The sequence below is a fragment of the Salvelinus fontinalis genome, chromosome 18 (genome assembly GCF_029448725.1).
Source record: "Salvelinus fontinalis isolate EN_2023a chromosome 18, ASM2944872v1, whole genome shotgun sequence".
Lineage (NCBI taxonomy): Eukaryota > Metazoa > Chordata > Actinopteri > Salmoniformes > Salmonidae > Salvelinus > Salvelinus fontinalis.
Genome location: NC_074682.1, coordinates 31,762,135 through 31,776,866, shown reverse-complemented (window position 1 = coordinate 31,776,866; position 14,732 = coordinate 31,762,135). Strand labels below are relative to the sequence as shown.

The 14,732-nt window shown below is 42.4% G+C and overlaps 2 protein-coding genes across 3 annotated transcripts in view; one reads left to right on the top strand and one right to left on the bottom strand.

Moving 5' to 3' along the window:
* The first annotated feature begins 277 nt into the window (after positions 1-277).
* entpd8 (ectonucleoside triphosphate diphosphohydrolase 8) lies at positions 278-12,613 on the top strand. The gene is made up of 10 exons (XM_055868961.1): positions 278-604; positions 3,130-3,269; positions 3,735-3,852; positions 4,302-4,452; positions 4,897-5,056; positions 5,789-6,019; positions 6,607-6,873; positions 7,011-7,121; positions 8,700-8,831; positions 12,089-12,613. The coding sequence occupies exons 2-10, from the start codon at positions 3,147-3,149 to the stop codon at positions 12,308-12,310; spliced, it is 1,515 nt and encodes a 504-aa protein (XP_055724936.1). The 5' UTR covers positions 278-604; positions 3,130-3,146; the 3' UTR covers positions 12,311-12,613.
* The window catches only part of LOC129815289 (uncharacterized), a 21,225-nt gene continuing 18,979 nt past the window's right edge, over positions 12,487-14,732 (bottom strand). For both annotated transcript variants that reach the window (XM_055868959.1, XM_055868960.1), the window contains exons 3-9: positions 14,566-14,686; positions 14,204-14,338; positions 13,966-14,047; positions 13,689-13,803; positions 13,449-13,553; positions 13,171-13,247; positions 12,487-13,008 (exon numbers count right to left, since the gene is read on the bottom strand). In XM_055868959.1, the coding sequence (XP_055724934.1) occupies positions 12,915-13,008; positions 13,171-13,247; positions 13,449-13,553; positions 13,689-13,803; positions 13,966-14,047; positions 14,204-14,338; positions 14,566-14,686 (729 nt within the window). In that variant the 3' untranslated portion in view covers positions 12,487-12,914. The remainder of the gene's footprint in view (positions 13,009-13,170; positions 13,248-13,448; positions 13,554-13,688; positions 13,804-13,965; positions 14,048-14,203; positions 14,339-14,565; positions 14,687-14,732) is intronic.

The window sequence follows — 14,732 nt, the reverse complement described above, 5'->3', positions numbered from 1 at the left end:
GTACTGACCCTGAGGGTAGGGCTTGGTTTTAGTGGTTTCAGTAAAGATAAGAGACAGTTTCTTGTTAGTGGTTTCAGTAAAGATAAGAGACAGATTCTTATAAACACTGTCCTGCCCTGTATGCAAGTGCAAAGTCAATAAGTGTTGAACGCTCAAACATTTGTCTTTCATGGTTATTTCAAAGGCAGCATTGTCAGCATTACGTCAAACATGAGACATCACATACTGCAAATGTCCACATATTCAATGTAATCAAATTCGTGAGTAGTTGTGAGGGCTCTAACATTACATTTCAGCCTACCACTTGAGGAAGAAAGATGACAAATTATACAGTGCATCAGATCTTGGGAGGAAGAGAGAGAGTGTGAGTTTATTTGAGATATGTGAGGTAGGGAGGGAAAGAGTGAGAGAGAGGTTGAGTGAGAGAGAGAGAGACAGAGAGAGTGCGTAAGTGATAGTCAGTGAGAGCACAAGAGAAAGGCGGAGAACGCTTGTACTCTGGTCAGTGTAAGATCTTGCGAAACATTTCTAAGGTAACGCATCTGTTTCTAATTTTACCTGGGGGTCAGGGAGAAGAGATCACAGAGAAGAAACTTCTGTGACGGTAAGTCCAGTTGTTTTGACCATGTTGGACCATGGAGGATCAAGTGGAAACTCCTGTTGTCATCTCATGTTTTAATAGAAGAGTTCAGGGGCTTTCTCTGTTAATGGTTGACTACTAGTCAGTCACTGCTCCTATTTGTCTTTCATGGTTATTTCAAAGGCAGCATTATCTGTTCAATACGTTAGGCATAATGCTCTCATGTTAACATCTTTATAATAGCACTATGCAGTAAACCAAGACAAAACTATACTGTTAAGCGATATGTACATTTTGGATGTACAGACAGCATTTTAAGATTACACAATGTACAATAGTCTTTGTCAGTTCTTTACACCTTTGGAGAAGAGGAGACAGTGGCATAGGAGACAAGTGGCATAAATACATTAAACTCACAATTGCTGTGGTAAAATCTGAATCAGAATATATATATATATACAGTGGGGCAAAAAAGTATTTAGTCAGCCACCAATTGTGCAAGTTCTCACACTTAAAAAGATGACAGAGGCCTGTAATTTTCATCATAGGTACACTTCAACTATGACAGACAAAATGAGAAAAAGAATTCCAGAAAATCACATTGTAGGATTTTTAATGAATTTATTTGCAAATGTAACTTCTTCTTTAAGAGGCTCCTCTGTCCTCCACTCGTTACCTGTATTAATGGCACCTGTTTGAACTTGTTATCAGTGTAAAAGACACCTGTCCACAACCTCAAACAGTCACACTCCAAACTCCACTATGGCCAAGACCAAAGAGCTGTCAAAGGACACCAGAAACAAAATTGTAGACCTGCACCAGGCTGGGAAGACTGAATCTGCAATAGGTAAGCAGCTTGGTTTGAAGAAATCAACTGTGGGAGCAATTATTAGGAAATGGAAGACATACAAGACCACTGATAATCTCCCTCGATTTGGGGCTCCACGCAAGATCTCACCCTGTGGGGTCAAAATGATCACAAGAACGGTGAGCAAAAATCCCAGAACCACACGGGGGGACCTAGTGAATGACCTGCAGAGAGCTGGGACCAAAGTAACAAAGCCTACCATCAGTAACACACTATGCCGCCAGGGACTCAAATCCTGCAGTGCCAGACGTGTCCCCCTGCTTAAGCCAGTACATGTCCAGGCCCGTCTGAAGTTTGCTGGAGAGCATTTGGATGATCCAGAAGAAGATCGGGAGAATGTCATATGGTCAGATGAAACCAAAATATAACTTTTTGGTAAAAACTCAACTCGTCGTGTTTGGAGGACAAAGAATGCTGAGTTGCATCCAAAGAACACCATACCTACTGTGAAGCATGGGGGTGGAAACATCATGCTTTGGGGCTGCTTTTCTGCAAAGGGACCAGGACGACTGATCCGTGTAAAGGAAAGAATGAATGGGGCCATGTATTGTGAGATTTTGAGTGAAAACCTCCTTCCATCAGCAAGGGCATTGAAGATGAAACGTGGCTGGGTCTTTCAGCATGACAATGATCCCAAACACACCGCCCGGGCAACGAAGGAGTGGCTTCGTAAGAAGCATTTCAAGGTCCTGGAGTGACCTAGCCAGTCTCCAGATCTCAACCCCATAGAAAATCTTTGGAGGGAGTTGAAAGTCCGTGTTGCCCAGTAACAGCCCCAAAACATCACTGCTCTAGAGGAGATCTGCATGGAGGAATGGGCCAAAATACCAGCAACAGTGTGTGAAAACCTTGTGAAGAGTTACTGAAAACGTTTGACCTCTGTCATTGCCAACAAAGGGTATATAACAAAGTATTGAAATAAACTTTTGTTATTGACCAAATACTTATTTTCCACCATAATTTGCAAATAAATTCATTAAAAATCCTACAATGTGATTTTCTGGATTTTTTTTCTCATTTTGTCTGTCATAGTTGAAGTGTACCTGTGATGAAAATTACAGGCCTCTCTCATCTTTTTAAGTGGGAGAACTTGCACAATTGGTGGCTGACTAAATACTTTTTTGCCCCACTGTATATATATAAAATGATGTTCTTGCCAACTCTGTAACGAGTCTGATAAGAATCTGATAAAATAAAGCAGATACATCAGATAAGATATACATTATTTTGGGATAGACTGTGTACATTGTGCCTATTTATAGAAATAAATGAACTGTCACAAGTACTGTTATAATGTTATATTTATGAATGAAGATCGACGACAATGTAATATTCACTGAATTTGTTTTATTATAATCAAAGTATTGATTTTAGAGAGACAGTTGATTAGTTCTCAACAAATTTGCCATGTGTGTGTATGTTTGTCCGGGAGAGTGGGCTTACGTGTGTTTGGAATGAAGATGTCACTGGTAAAACAGATGTTATCTTTCGCAATGGTGGCATAAAAGAAGACCAAAGTGTAATTTATTTACTGTGTGTGTGTGTGTGTGTGTGTGTGTGTTTGTGTGTGTGTGTGTGTGTGTGTGTGTGTGTGTGTGTGTGTGTGTGTGTGTGTGTGTGTGTGTGTGTGTGTGTGTGTGTGTGTGTGTGTGTGTGTGTGTCCGGGAGAGTGGGCTTACAGGTGTGTTTGGAATTAAGATGTCAATGGTGAAACAAGTTGTGCTGGCTGCAGTCGTGGTAGTGATGGGATGCGTGGGCATCATCGCTCTAATCCTCACATTAGTTCAGCACCACTTGGTGGATCTCCCCCATCGCATGCAGGTGATGAAGAAAAACTGTTACCTGGGTTGTAACTACAGTAATTGTGGAGAATTCACTCTGGGAACTCACCCATGTAAAATCACAAAATGCACCTTAAAAATCTACGTTTTTCATGTTGAAATCATTTAACTTTGGGAATGCCGTTCCAACGCGTTCCCTCTTAATTCCACCTTTGACCCGTTTGGATATCACATTTCCTTTATCATTTCCCAGACATCAATGTTACTTCACAAAGCACATACCTCACAGGATGCAACAGGGCCCCTGTCAAGCTCCCAATATGGGACAATATTCAACAATAATATGGGACAGTAGGTACTCAAAAATGTCCCAACATTAATATGGGACGTTATCAAAAATGTATATTTATTAGATTGTCCCAGTAAGGACAAAGTTACTCTTAGTTTCTCTCTCTCTCCCTCTCTCTGTTGGTATTTGACTTCACTGTCTCTGTGTGTCCTTCAGTATGGGATGGTGTTCGATGCTGGATCCACACACACTTCTCTCTACATGTACCGTTGGCCTGGCAACAAAGAAAACAACACTGGGGTGGTGTCACAGATGCTGGTCTGTGATGTTGACGGTCAGTGCTGAGTGCTGTCAGTGAACCATTATTAATACTCTATTATTTGATCTCTTAGGGGTGAATACTAACTTCTACGTAAGGCGAATCTTCACTTAGTCATGCAATGACGTTAAGGTTTCAAAATTCCAGTAACTTTCCCAAAATTCCCAGGTTTTGGAATGTGGAGGGAATAAGCTGCAGGGGCAGCCTCCAACCTGGAGTTCCTCATCTGGGATTTTGGGAAAGTTACCGGAATTTGTCAACCAAAATTGATGTCAATGGGAGAGTAGTTAGGATTTGCCCCCAAAAGGTAGAAGTTAGAATATGCCCGTAATTCATCTGACACCTATTTTCATTGCAGCTTGATCGCAAGGGCCAAGACAAATCATAATATACCACCCAGTAATGGTTGTCACATAAAAAAAATATACCAATGACTCACACCCCTGTCCCCTGCTTGTCCGTAGGAGATGGCATCTCTAGCTATGCCCAGGACCCACCTGGTGCAGGGTTCAGTCTGAGGAAGTGCCTGGAAAGTGCACTGGCAGCCGTCCCTGCAAACCAGCGGAGGGAAACTCCTGTGTACCTTGGTGCTACCGCTGGCATGCGACTCTTGCAGTAAGTCAAGACTGCACTGTGCTATCTTGATAGGTGTAATCATTTTCATTTACCTCATCCCAAAACTACGACTTTATGAATGAATGTGCAAGGAAAACCTCCCACTAATCTATGTGGTGACTACACTCTAAGAATAAAAAGGTGCTTTCTAGAACCTATAACGGTTCTTCGGCTGTCCCCATAGGAGACCCTTTTTGAAGAACCCTTTAGGTTCCAGGAAGATCCCTTTTGAGTTCCATGTAAAACCCTTTCCACAGAGGGCTCTACCTGGAACCACAAAGCTTTTGGAACCCTTTTTTCTGAGTGTATTTAACCTCCTGTACATTATGACTGGGTGATGTATACTCTTTCAGGCTGCAGAACATGGTTTTAATAATAAAGTAGCATTTATGAAATCTACTTCCATTGTCCGGTAAGAGTGGCTGAATATTTTCCTCTCCTCAGGCTACAGAATCACACCCAGTCTTATCAGGTGTTGGAGCAGGTAACCAAGGTGATCCAGGGGTATCCCTTTGACTTCCGGGGGGCACGGATCCTATCTGGGATGGAGGAAGGGGCTTACGGATGGATCACCATCAACTATCTACAAGAGAGTTTCATCAAGGTGTGTATGAGAGGTATTGACATGTTGAATGCACCAAGCTGTCTGTCTAAACTACTTGCACATAGCTTGGACACCCATACATACCCCACAAGACATGCCACAAGAGGTCTCTTCACAGTCCACAAGTCCAGAACAGACTATGGGAGGCACACAGTACCACATAGAGCCATGACTACATGGAACTCTATTCCACATCAAGTAACTGACGCAAGCAGTAAAATTAGATTTAAAAAAACACCTTATGGAACAGCAGGGACTGTGAAGCAACACAAACATTGGCACAGACAAATGCATACACACTCTCACACATACACGATAACATACGCACTATACATACACATGGATTTAGTACTGTAGATATGTGGTAGTGGTGTAGTAGGGTCCTTAGGGCACACAGTGTGTTGTGAAATCTGTGACTGTATTGTAATGTTTTTAACATTAACATTAAACTGCCTTAATTTTGTTGGACCCCAGGAAGAGTTGCTGCTGTTTTGGCTAATGGGGATCCATAATAAATATGAATACAAATATAGGGAACGCGCACACACACACACACACACACACACTCCCGAATGGTGTCAACCTTGTTTAGGCAAAATTATCAGAGGTTTGTGGATATACAGTAGTAGTACCATTTATAACCACTGTAATAGCTTGTTATAATGGTGAATTGCAGGTCTTTGCAGTTTAACATTATAGCTAACATACAGTATTTGTACTTCTCCTGAGCAGCACACCTTTGAGGGAGAATGGGTAAGCCCTAAAGGAAGGAAGATCTGGGGCGCCCTGGACATGGGAGGCTCTTCTACCCAGATAGCCTTTACCCCCGGCCAGCCTGTACAGGACCCTGCCTCCGCCCTGGGACCCAAGCTCTATGGTTACCAATATGAGGTGTACACACACAGCTACCTGTGCTATGGAAAGGAACAGGCCATGAGGCAGCTACGGGTTCATCTACTGAAGGTACTGTAAGTAGTTGTCTGGTCACCTGTTAGATATGACTCAAAGAAATTGCAGAATGGTTTTGGGTACTGTAAAAATGCCAGGTAAACTCACCCTACATGTAAATATAAAACCAGTTTTCAGGAATAGAAATGTGTAAACAGGCAGTAGTGTTTTGGCCTTACCCAGGCTTTCTTTAAAGCTAACATCTGCATAAGTTGAAACAGCGCCACTGGATGCCTCAGGTGCATTTATTATTGTTTTTAGATAAATAAAAAAAATTGTAACGGGTCAGAGGAGCATCCTGCATCGTGATAAAAATAATCATAGTACATACTCTGCTGTTTTATTGCACGTGCAATGATGTCCGAGGTGAAAAACAATGTTCGTTTTTTAAAGTAGCCACTTTGTTGTTGTAATATCGCAAACAGACGTGGCAGTTTCACCGCTATGGATTCCAGCTTTAAAGCAAATCATAAATATCTTTGGGCCAATCTAATTACCCCAAATCGGTTTGACTGAATGCTTCTCAGTTGAGTCAGAAGCATTTTATGGCTGTTTAAAGTCCTGTTTTTCTTTTGATTCAAGCAAACTTCCTCCTCTCTCAGATGAGTGGCTCTACCCGCCCAGTCAAGCACCCCTGCTACCACCTGGGCTACAACCTAACCCTGACTCTGGGTGACCTCTATGACTCCCCCTGCGTTGCCAGACCCGTGACCTTTGACCCGGCCTCAGAGGTCATCTTCACAGGGACCAGTGAGCCACTGCGGTGTCTCAACCAGATGAAGAACATCATGAACCTGACTGCCTGCTCCCTGGCTCCTGACTGTGGCTTCAATGGGGTATACCAGCCCCCAGTCAGTGGCGACTTCTTTGTGAGTATTCATCCCATATCTACGCAAAGGCCACTCAACTGGCACTCCAGGCAGGCTCAATCAAACACTCCAATTTGAAAGATGTCTGAACTATGTACAGTATATATTGTCACCATCACACTGTTCCTTCTCCCTAGGCTTTCTCAACATACTATTACACCTTTGACTTCCTTGGTCTGGCTCCTCAGTCCTCTCTGTCTCAGGCTACCACAACTATAGACACTTTCTGTAAAAGGACCTGGGACTCGGTGAGATATAGAGACCTCTGCTGACCTTTCACATTACCAGTACACTTCCTAAAACTGTATACCGGTATACAGATTCATAAATTCATACTCAATCAGATGCTAAACATAAACTATAGTATATCTCATAATAACCTTATTCATAATGGGGCCGATTCAGACTTGGAATTTTTGCCTTTCATAAGCACGCCTTTCTTTTTAGATGAGAGATTAATTCGATAATGGGGTAATGATGTCCATAGGTTGGGGGGGGGGCATCTCGTTGTTGTTGGCAATCAAGCCTCTAATGTTGTGTCGTCAGCAAACGTTCCTACGCACTTCTCAGTATTTGGTATTCAGAGTTACCTTATTTAGTCACGTAACACATTCTGCAGGTGTGCCTACCTTGCACGCTCTGAATACATTCATTCAACCGCTGAAAACACTCCCACTTGTTGTCCAACAGATTTTCTCGTGGATTTTTCAGTACATTTATCTTAAGCCATCCCTTTAAATACAGTGTGTGCCTTCTAGTTAAAATTTTGTCAACAGAAAATATACAGAACATATCGAGAGAATGTGTTCAGAATATTAGGGATCATTGAAAGAAATCCATATAAATATGTGCATATTTGTCTACGTTTCAGCCCCAATTTATAGATAAAAAAATTACTCTGATCTTGTAGATTATTTAGGTTTAGGAAAGTATTTTTGAATCATAAAAACAGGTTTGGAGATACATAGGAAAGAAAGATAACGTGGTTTGATTCATTCAGAAAATTGCCACATTCAGTTCTTCAACACATGGCAATGTTAGAAGATTAGTGTACATAGAATATGAATCGGTGGTTTGATAGAAATGGTGGTTTGATAGAAATAGGAGACAGAGAATGTTAAGGTAGCCTGTAATTAAAACATTTGAGAGTGCCCATCTCTGCAAGCAAAAAAGCCTTGTAATTTAAATACTGCATAATGGCACAGCAGTTCATAAACTTTAGTAGATCTAAAACAAGTGTAATATATATTTACAATGCATTTATCCAAACGGATTAATCATTTACCTACTGTAGCTCTTATCCAGTTGTAAATTACAGTGCATGGAGAATGGTGTTATTTCTATCTGAAAAATTAATTTGATGCTTTTTCAACTTGGGATCGGTAGGTAGACTCCACGTTATTCATGGTTTCCTCACACGTAAAGGTGATGGAATTATTAGGGAAATAAGTCAAGGTCAGAATACAGCATATCTGTCTACACACCTTCATTTATTCGATCGCCACCCCCAACAAATAGTGACCTTAAATTCAAGGTCAGAATACACAGAGAGAAAAGTGCATAAAAAGGGAATTATGTTCCATATACGCCACTGATGAAGACAGGTTGTCTGTCGAAACGTTAGTTATTAGGTTATTCAATTATTGCATCTGAGCTCCTAGAGAGTGTGGCTCTTTTTCTTTTTCATATGTTTTACTCAGCTAGCCAGCACCTCGCCTAAACAGGTGTGCGTTTCTTTCACCTCCATTTACGTCACTTACCTCGGGTCAGAATCGGCCCCAATGTTACTACAACTTTGTTTATGATAATATCAATTATTTTGGCAGCTCAAGACAGAGTATAGTGAAAAGGACAAGTACCTTCGTGATTACTGTGCCTCAGCAAACTACATAATGACAGTACTCCTAGACGGCTACAAGTTCAACCAGACCTGGGGAAATATATACTTCCAGAAACAGGTGTGTGCCTAACTATACACTTGTGTATTGACATATGTAAAACATCAACATCCAATTCGAAAGATTTTGCTTCAGGACACAGAATGAAAGACATTTTACCACAGAATTCATGAAAAAAGGAATGTTCTTGTATGGCAGTCAATGTGAATAGCTGTGCTGCCTTAATGAAGCTGTGTGTCTATCATATAAAGTCGTGGCCAAAAGTCTTGAGAATGACACAAATATTAATTTTCACAAAGTCTGCTGCCTCAGTTTGTATGATGGCAACTTGCATATTCTCCAGAATGTTATGAAGAGTGATCAGATGAATTGCAATTAATTGCAAAGTCCCTCTTTGCCATGCAAATGAACTGAATTCCCCCCCAAAAAACATTTCTACTGGATTTCAGCCCTGCCACAAAAGGCCCAGCTGACATCATGTCAGTGATTCTCTCGTCAACACAGGTGTGAGTGTTGACGAGGACAAGGCTGGAGATCACTCCGTCATGCTGATTGAGTTCGAATAACAGACTGGAAGCTTCAAAAGGAGGGTGGTGCTTGGAATCACTGTTCTTCCTCTGTCAACCATGACTACCTGCAAGGAAACACGTGCCGTCATCATTGCTTTGCAAAAAAAGGGCTTCACAGGCAAGGATATTGCTGCCAGTAAGATTGCACCTAAATCAACCATTTATCGGATCATCAAGAACTTCAAGGAGAGCGGTTCAATTGTTGTGAAGAAGGCTTCAGGGCGCCCAAGAAAGTCCAGCAAGCGCCAGGACCGTCTCCTAAAGTTGATTCAGCTGCGGGATCGGGGCACCACCAGTACAGAGCTTGCTCAGGAATGGCAGCAGGCAGGTGTGAGTGCATCTGCACGCACAGTGAGGCGAATACTTTTGGAGGATGGCCTGGTGTCAAGAAGGGCAGCAAAGAAGCCACTTCTCTCCAGGAAAAACATCAGGGACAGACTGATATTCTGCAAAAGATATAGGGATTGGACTGCTGAGGACTGGGGTAAAGTCATTTTCTCTGATGAATCCCCTTTCCGATTGTTTGGGGCATCCGGAAAAAAGCTTGTCCGGAGAAGACAAGGTGAGCGCTACTATCAGTCCTGTGTCATGCCAACAGTAAAGCATCCTGAGACCATTCATGTCTGGGGTTGCTTCTCAGCCAAGGGAGTGGGCTCACTCACAATTTTGCCTAAGAACACAGCCATGAATAAAGAATGGTACCAACACATCCTCCGAGAGCAATTTTTCCCAACCATCCAGGAACAGTTTGGTGACGAACAATGCCTTTTCCAGCATGATGGAGCACCTTGCCATAAGGCAAAGTGCTTTCTAGGTGGCTCGGGGCACAAAACATCAATATTTTGGGTCCATGGCCAGGAAACTCCCCAGACCTTAATCCCATTGAGAACTTGTGGTCAATCCTCAAGAGGCAGGTGGACAAACAAAACCCCACAAATTCTGACAAACTCCAAGCATTGATTATGCAAGAATGGGCTGCCATCAGTCGGATGTGGCCCAGAAGTTAATTGACTGCATGCCAGGGTGTATTGCAGAGGTCTTGAAAAAGAAGGGTCAACACTGCAAATATTGACTCTTTGCATCAACTTCATTTAATTGTCAAGAAAAGCCTTTGACACTTGAAATGCTTGTAATTATACAATTATTGTAATTATACTTCAGTATTCCATAGTAACATCTGACAAAAATATCTAAAGACACTGAAGCAGCAAACTTTGTGGAAATGAATATTTGTGTCATTCTCAAAACTTTTAGCCACGACTGTACATAAATATAAACTCATCAAAAAATAAACGTCCTCTCACTGTCAACTGCGTTTATTTTCAGCAAACGTAACATGTGTAAATATTTGTATGAACATAACAAGATTCAACAACTGAGACATAAACTGAACAAGTTCCACAGACATGTGACTGACAGAAATGGAATAATGTCTCCCTGAACAAAGGGAGGGGGTCAAAATCAAAAGTAACAGTCAGTATCTGGTGTGGCCACCAGCTGCATTAAGTACTGCAGTGCATCTCCTCCTCATGGACTGCACCATATTTGCCAGTTCTTGCTGTGAGATGTTACCCCACTCTTCCACCAAGGCCCCTCAAGTTCCCGGACATTTCTGGGAGGAATGGCCCAAGCCCTCACCCTCCGATCCAATAGGTCCAAGACGTGCTCAATGAGATTGAGATCCGGTCTCTTCGCTGACCATGGCAGAACACTGACATTCCTGTCTTGCAGGAAATCACGCACAGAACGAGCAGTATGGCTGGTGACATTGTCATGCTGGAGGATCATGTCAGGATGAGCCTGCAGGAAGGGTTCCACATGAGGGAGGAGGATGTCTTCCCTGTAACGCACAGCGTTGAGATTGCCTGCAATGACAACAAGCTCAGTCCGATGATGCTGTGACACACCGCCCCAGATCATGACGGATCCTCCACCTCTAAATCGATCCCACTCCAGAGTACGGCCTCGGTGTTATGCTCATTCCTTCGACGATAAACGCGAATCCGACCATCACCCCTGGTGAGACAAAACCATGACTCATCAGAGAAGAGCACTTTTTGCCAGTCCTGTCTGGTCCAGCAACGGTGGGTTTGTGCCCATAAGCGACGTTGTTGCCGGTGATGTCTGGTGAGGACCTGCCTTACAACAGGCCTACAAGTTCTCAGTCCAGCCTCTCTCAGACTATTGCGGACAGTCTGAGCACTGATGGAGGGATTGTGCGTTCCTGGTGTAACTCGGGCAGTTGTTGTTGCCATCCTGTACCTGTCCTGCAGTATAATGTTCGGGTGTACCGTTTCTGTGCAGGTGTTGTAACACGTGGTCTGCCACTGCGAGGACGATAAGCTGTCCGTCCTGTCACCCTGTTGCGCTGTCTTAGGCGTCTCACAGTACGGACATTGCAATTTATTGCCCTGGCCACATCTGCATTCCTCATGCCTCCTTGCAGCATGCCTAAGGCACGTTCACACGGTGTTTATCAGAGTCAGTAGAAAGGCCTGTTTAGTGTCCTAAGTTTTCATAACTGTGACCTTAATTGCCTACCGTCTGTTAGTGTCTTAATGACCGTTCCACAGGTGCATGTTCATTAATTGTTTATGGTTCATTGAACAAGCAGTGTTTAAACCCTTTACAATGAAGATCTGTGAAGTTATTTGGATTTTTACAAATTATCTTTGAAAGACAGGGTCCTGAAAAAGGGACGTTTCTTTTTTTGCTGAGTTTATGTTTATATACATCACTGTCTATCAGGTGGCAGACACAGACATCAACTGGACGCTGGGCTACATGTTGAACCTGACCAACCTGATCCCTTCAGAGCGCCCCCTGGTGGTGACAGGTGTGCAGCATGACCAGTGGGCAGCAGAAGTCTTCTTCATAGCGTTTGCTGTGTTCCTCAGCCTGTTGGTGCTAGCCATACTGTTGCTCTGGAACCCACGAGGCAACACAACAATCGATGCAATCACACTCTGAACGTCTCTGACTTCTAGTCTCTTCTAGTCCATACAGATTAGGTACAATGTGATAATAGCAGTGAGTCAATAAGATCGACGGATCGGACGAGCGTGGCAGCTCCTGGAACTCACAGTAATAGTTAAAGAAATAATTTTTTATATTTTCTGTCAATATGACTGGAATTATGGAGGCAATTGAATGTCTTATGTATTTATTAGGCTTGTATAAACTGCATAGGTGGATGTTTTACAAGCAAAAAGAAACACAACAATAAATTGTAATATGACACTATCTACTGTAAATAAATAGTGTTGGTATGAATATATATCTCTTCATAATTGAATAAATATATTTTTCCCCCCACAAACAGTGTTTGAAAGAAGTAGAAAAGGGAGAATCATCTCAAGCGTCACATTACTACCACTACAGTATATGCTTTGGCATGCATTGACAAATGTTTTTTTAATTTAAATCTGATATATTACATATAGAACATTTAGAAGTAAAAATACAATCATAAGAGCATATAGGGCACAAATGCATGTGTGTGTGTACGTGGGTGCGTATGTGCGTGCGTGTATGTGCTGCAGATTATGACATGTACCAATCTTCTCCACCTTGATCAGCAGCAGCCCGATTTCTTCTTTGGGGGTTCTTTCTGCAACACCAAGCTTCCCTCTTCTTGTCTTGTCTGCTCACCCAGCTGCTTTAGCATCCTTGAAGCAACAACACACCAAATCAATGTTTGAATATTCACAGAACAGAGTCCTCTTCCACATGCAGATAATGACAATATGCAGCCAAATCCAGACTACACACAACAACACAAACAAACAATAGCTTTTACTGTACTTGGAAGACCTGTCGGCATGTCTTACCTTGCCAGAGTTTCCATAGACAGAGTCACATTGTCACCTGTTGCAGCACTACACTCCATAAAGAGCATGTCGTACCCCTTTAAGAGTGAGGGCAAGTATCATCAATAAAAGTATTATTTGTATTTATTATGAATGATCTCAATCCTGCTTTGCTACCACTGTCAATTTCAGCACCAGCTACAGAACTGTAAAATAATAATTTATATCACATCACCTGTAAATCCTACAGTCCAGTCGCCCACATTCTGGCTGTTAAAGTTACAGTAACGTCAACATACCTTTGCAAGGTTCTCCCCTTCATGAGTCTGAACCTCTCGTTCTAGATCAGCACAATCAGTCTTGTTCCCAAGGAGTATAACGATGACATCATCTGGAGCCCCCTCCTACAAAATACAAAAGGTTATGACAGTACAATAGATACCAGTGGAACAACTGTGAATCCTGCAAACAATTGTTTGTGTTGTTACATAGTTGTTATTTGATTATAATATTAAAGGCATGATTTAAATGCCCCCTACCTGAATGCAATTGACCCAGTAGCAGATGTCACAGAAGCTCTGAGAGGAAGTGATGTCATACATCAGCATTAGACCCTGGGCTTTGTGGAACACTTGTCTGGTGATGCTGTGGAATCTGGGGAGTAGAGTGTAACAATAGTATAACATGTATGTAATTATATACTAACAAATAAAACACACACATGAAGGAGGGTTCAAATTAGGACAGAGGAACAGATTCTGTATCGATGCATTACATATAATGAACAATTGTGATGAACTTAGTTTAGAGACCCACCTTTCCTGACCTGCAGTATCCCATAACTGTAGAGTCACTGGGCTTGCATCCACTGTCACAGACTGTATACAGGTATCAATACCTGCTCAGATGATAAGCACACAAACAAACAAACAAACATGAAACCAGACATGAATGAGCAGCACAGTAATGTACAGTAATACCAAGGTGTGTTCATTTCTTTGCATGACATGAAAGGGCATGATGCCAAACATACAACAAGGATGATGATACTCACCAATGGTTGCATCGTGGTGCAGACAGAACTCTCCACTTTGGAAACGCCTCATGAAGGAGGTTTTGCCCACACTGCTGTTTCCAACCATCACCACGTTGTAGGGGTTTGAACTAGAGCCAGAGCTTCCGAAGGTACCTGGAGGGGGATCAAAGAGACTGGTCTATTACAGTTGATATCACTTCTCTGATCTCACTCAAACATAACTTGACTTATTCCTTTTCGCTACAAGTGGAGAGCAAAGGGCCTCAACAGTGCATATCCAGCAGTTAATTCCAGGTGATTCCTGCCTGGTGGGCTTACTTACTCAAGACTAACCTTTCCATCCCACTTGTACCTCCTCACTGTTGCCATTCGATACTTACCCGGGGGCTTCTCCACACGCTCTGCCTTTTCTTGACCTCTTTTATTCCCAGGGCCTGGCTGTGGAGCTGGAGCCACTGGTTCAGACCCTTTTCCACTCAAAACAGTGCTTGAGGCAACCACCTTAGACAAATAGAAAACATTATCTCCCACAAAGGACAGGATTTGA

Coding starts and splice junctions, on each gene's coding strand:
- entpd8 (XM_055868961.1), top strand. CDS start 3,147: ATGTCAATGGTGAAACAAGTTGTGCTGGCTGCAGTCGTGGTAGTGATG. Junction 7,122..8,699: donor GTAAAAGGACCTGGGACTCG/GTGAGATATAGA, acceptor TTATTTTGGCAG/CTCAAGACAGAGTATAGTGA. Junction 8,832..12,088: donor ATATATACTTCCAGAAACAG/GTGTGTGCCTAA, acceptor ACTGTCTATCAG/GTGGCAGACACAGACATCAA.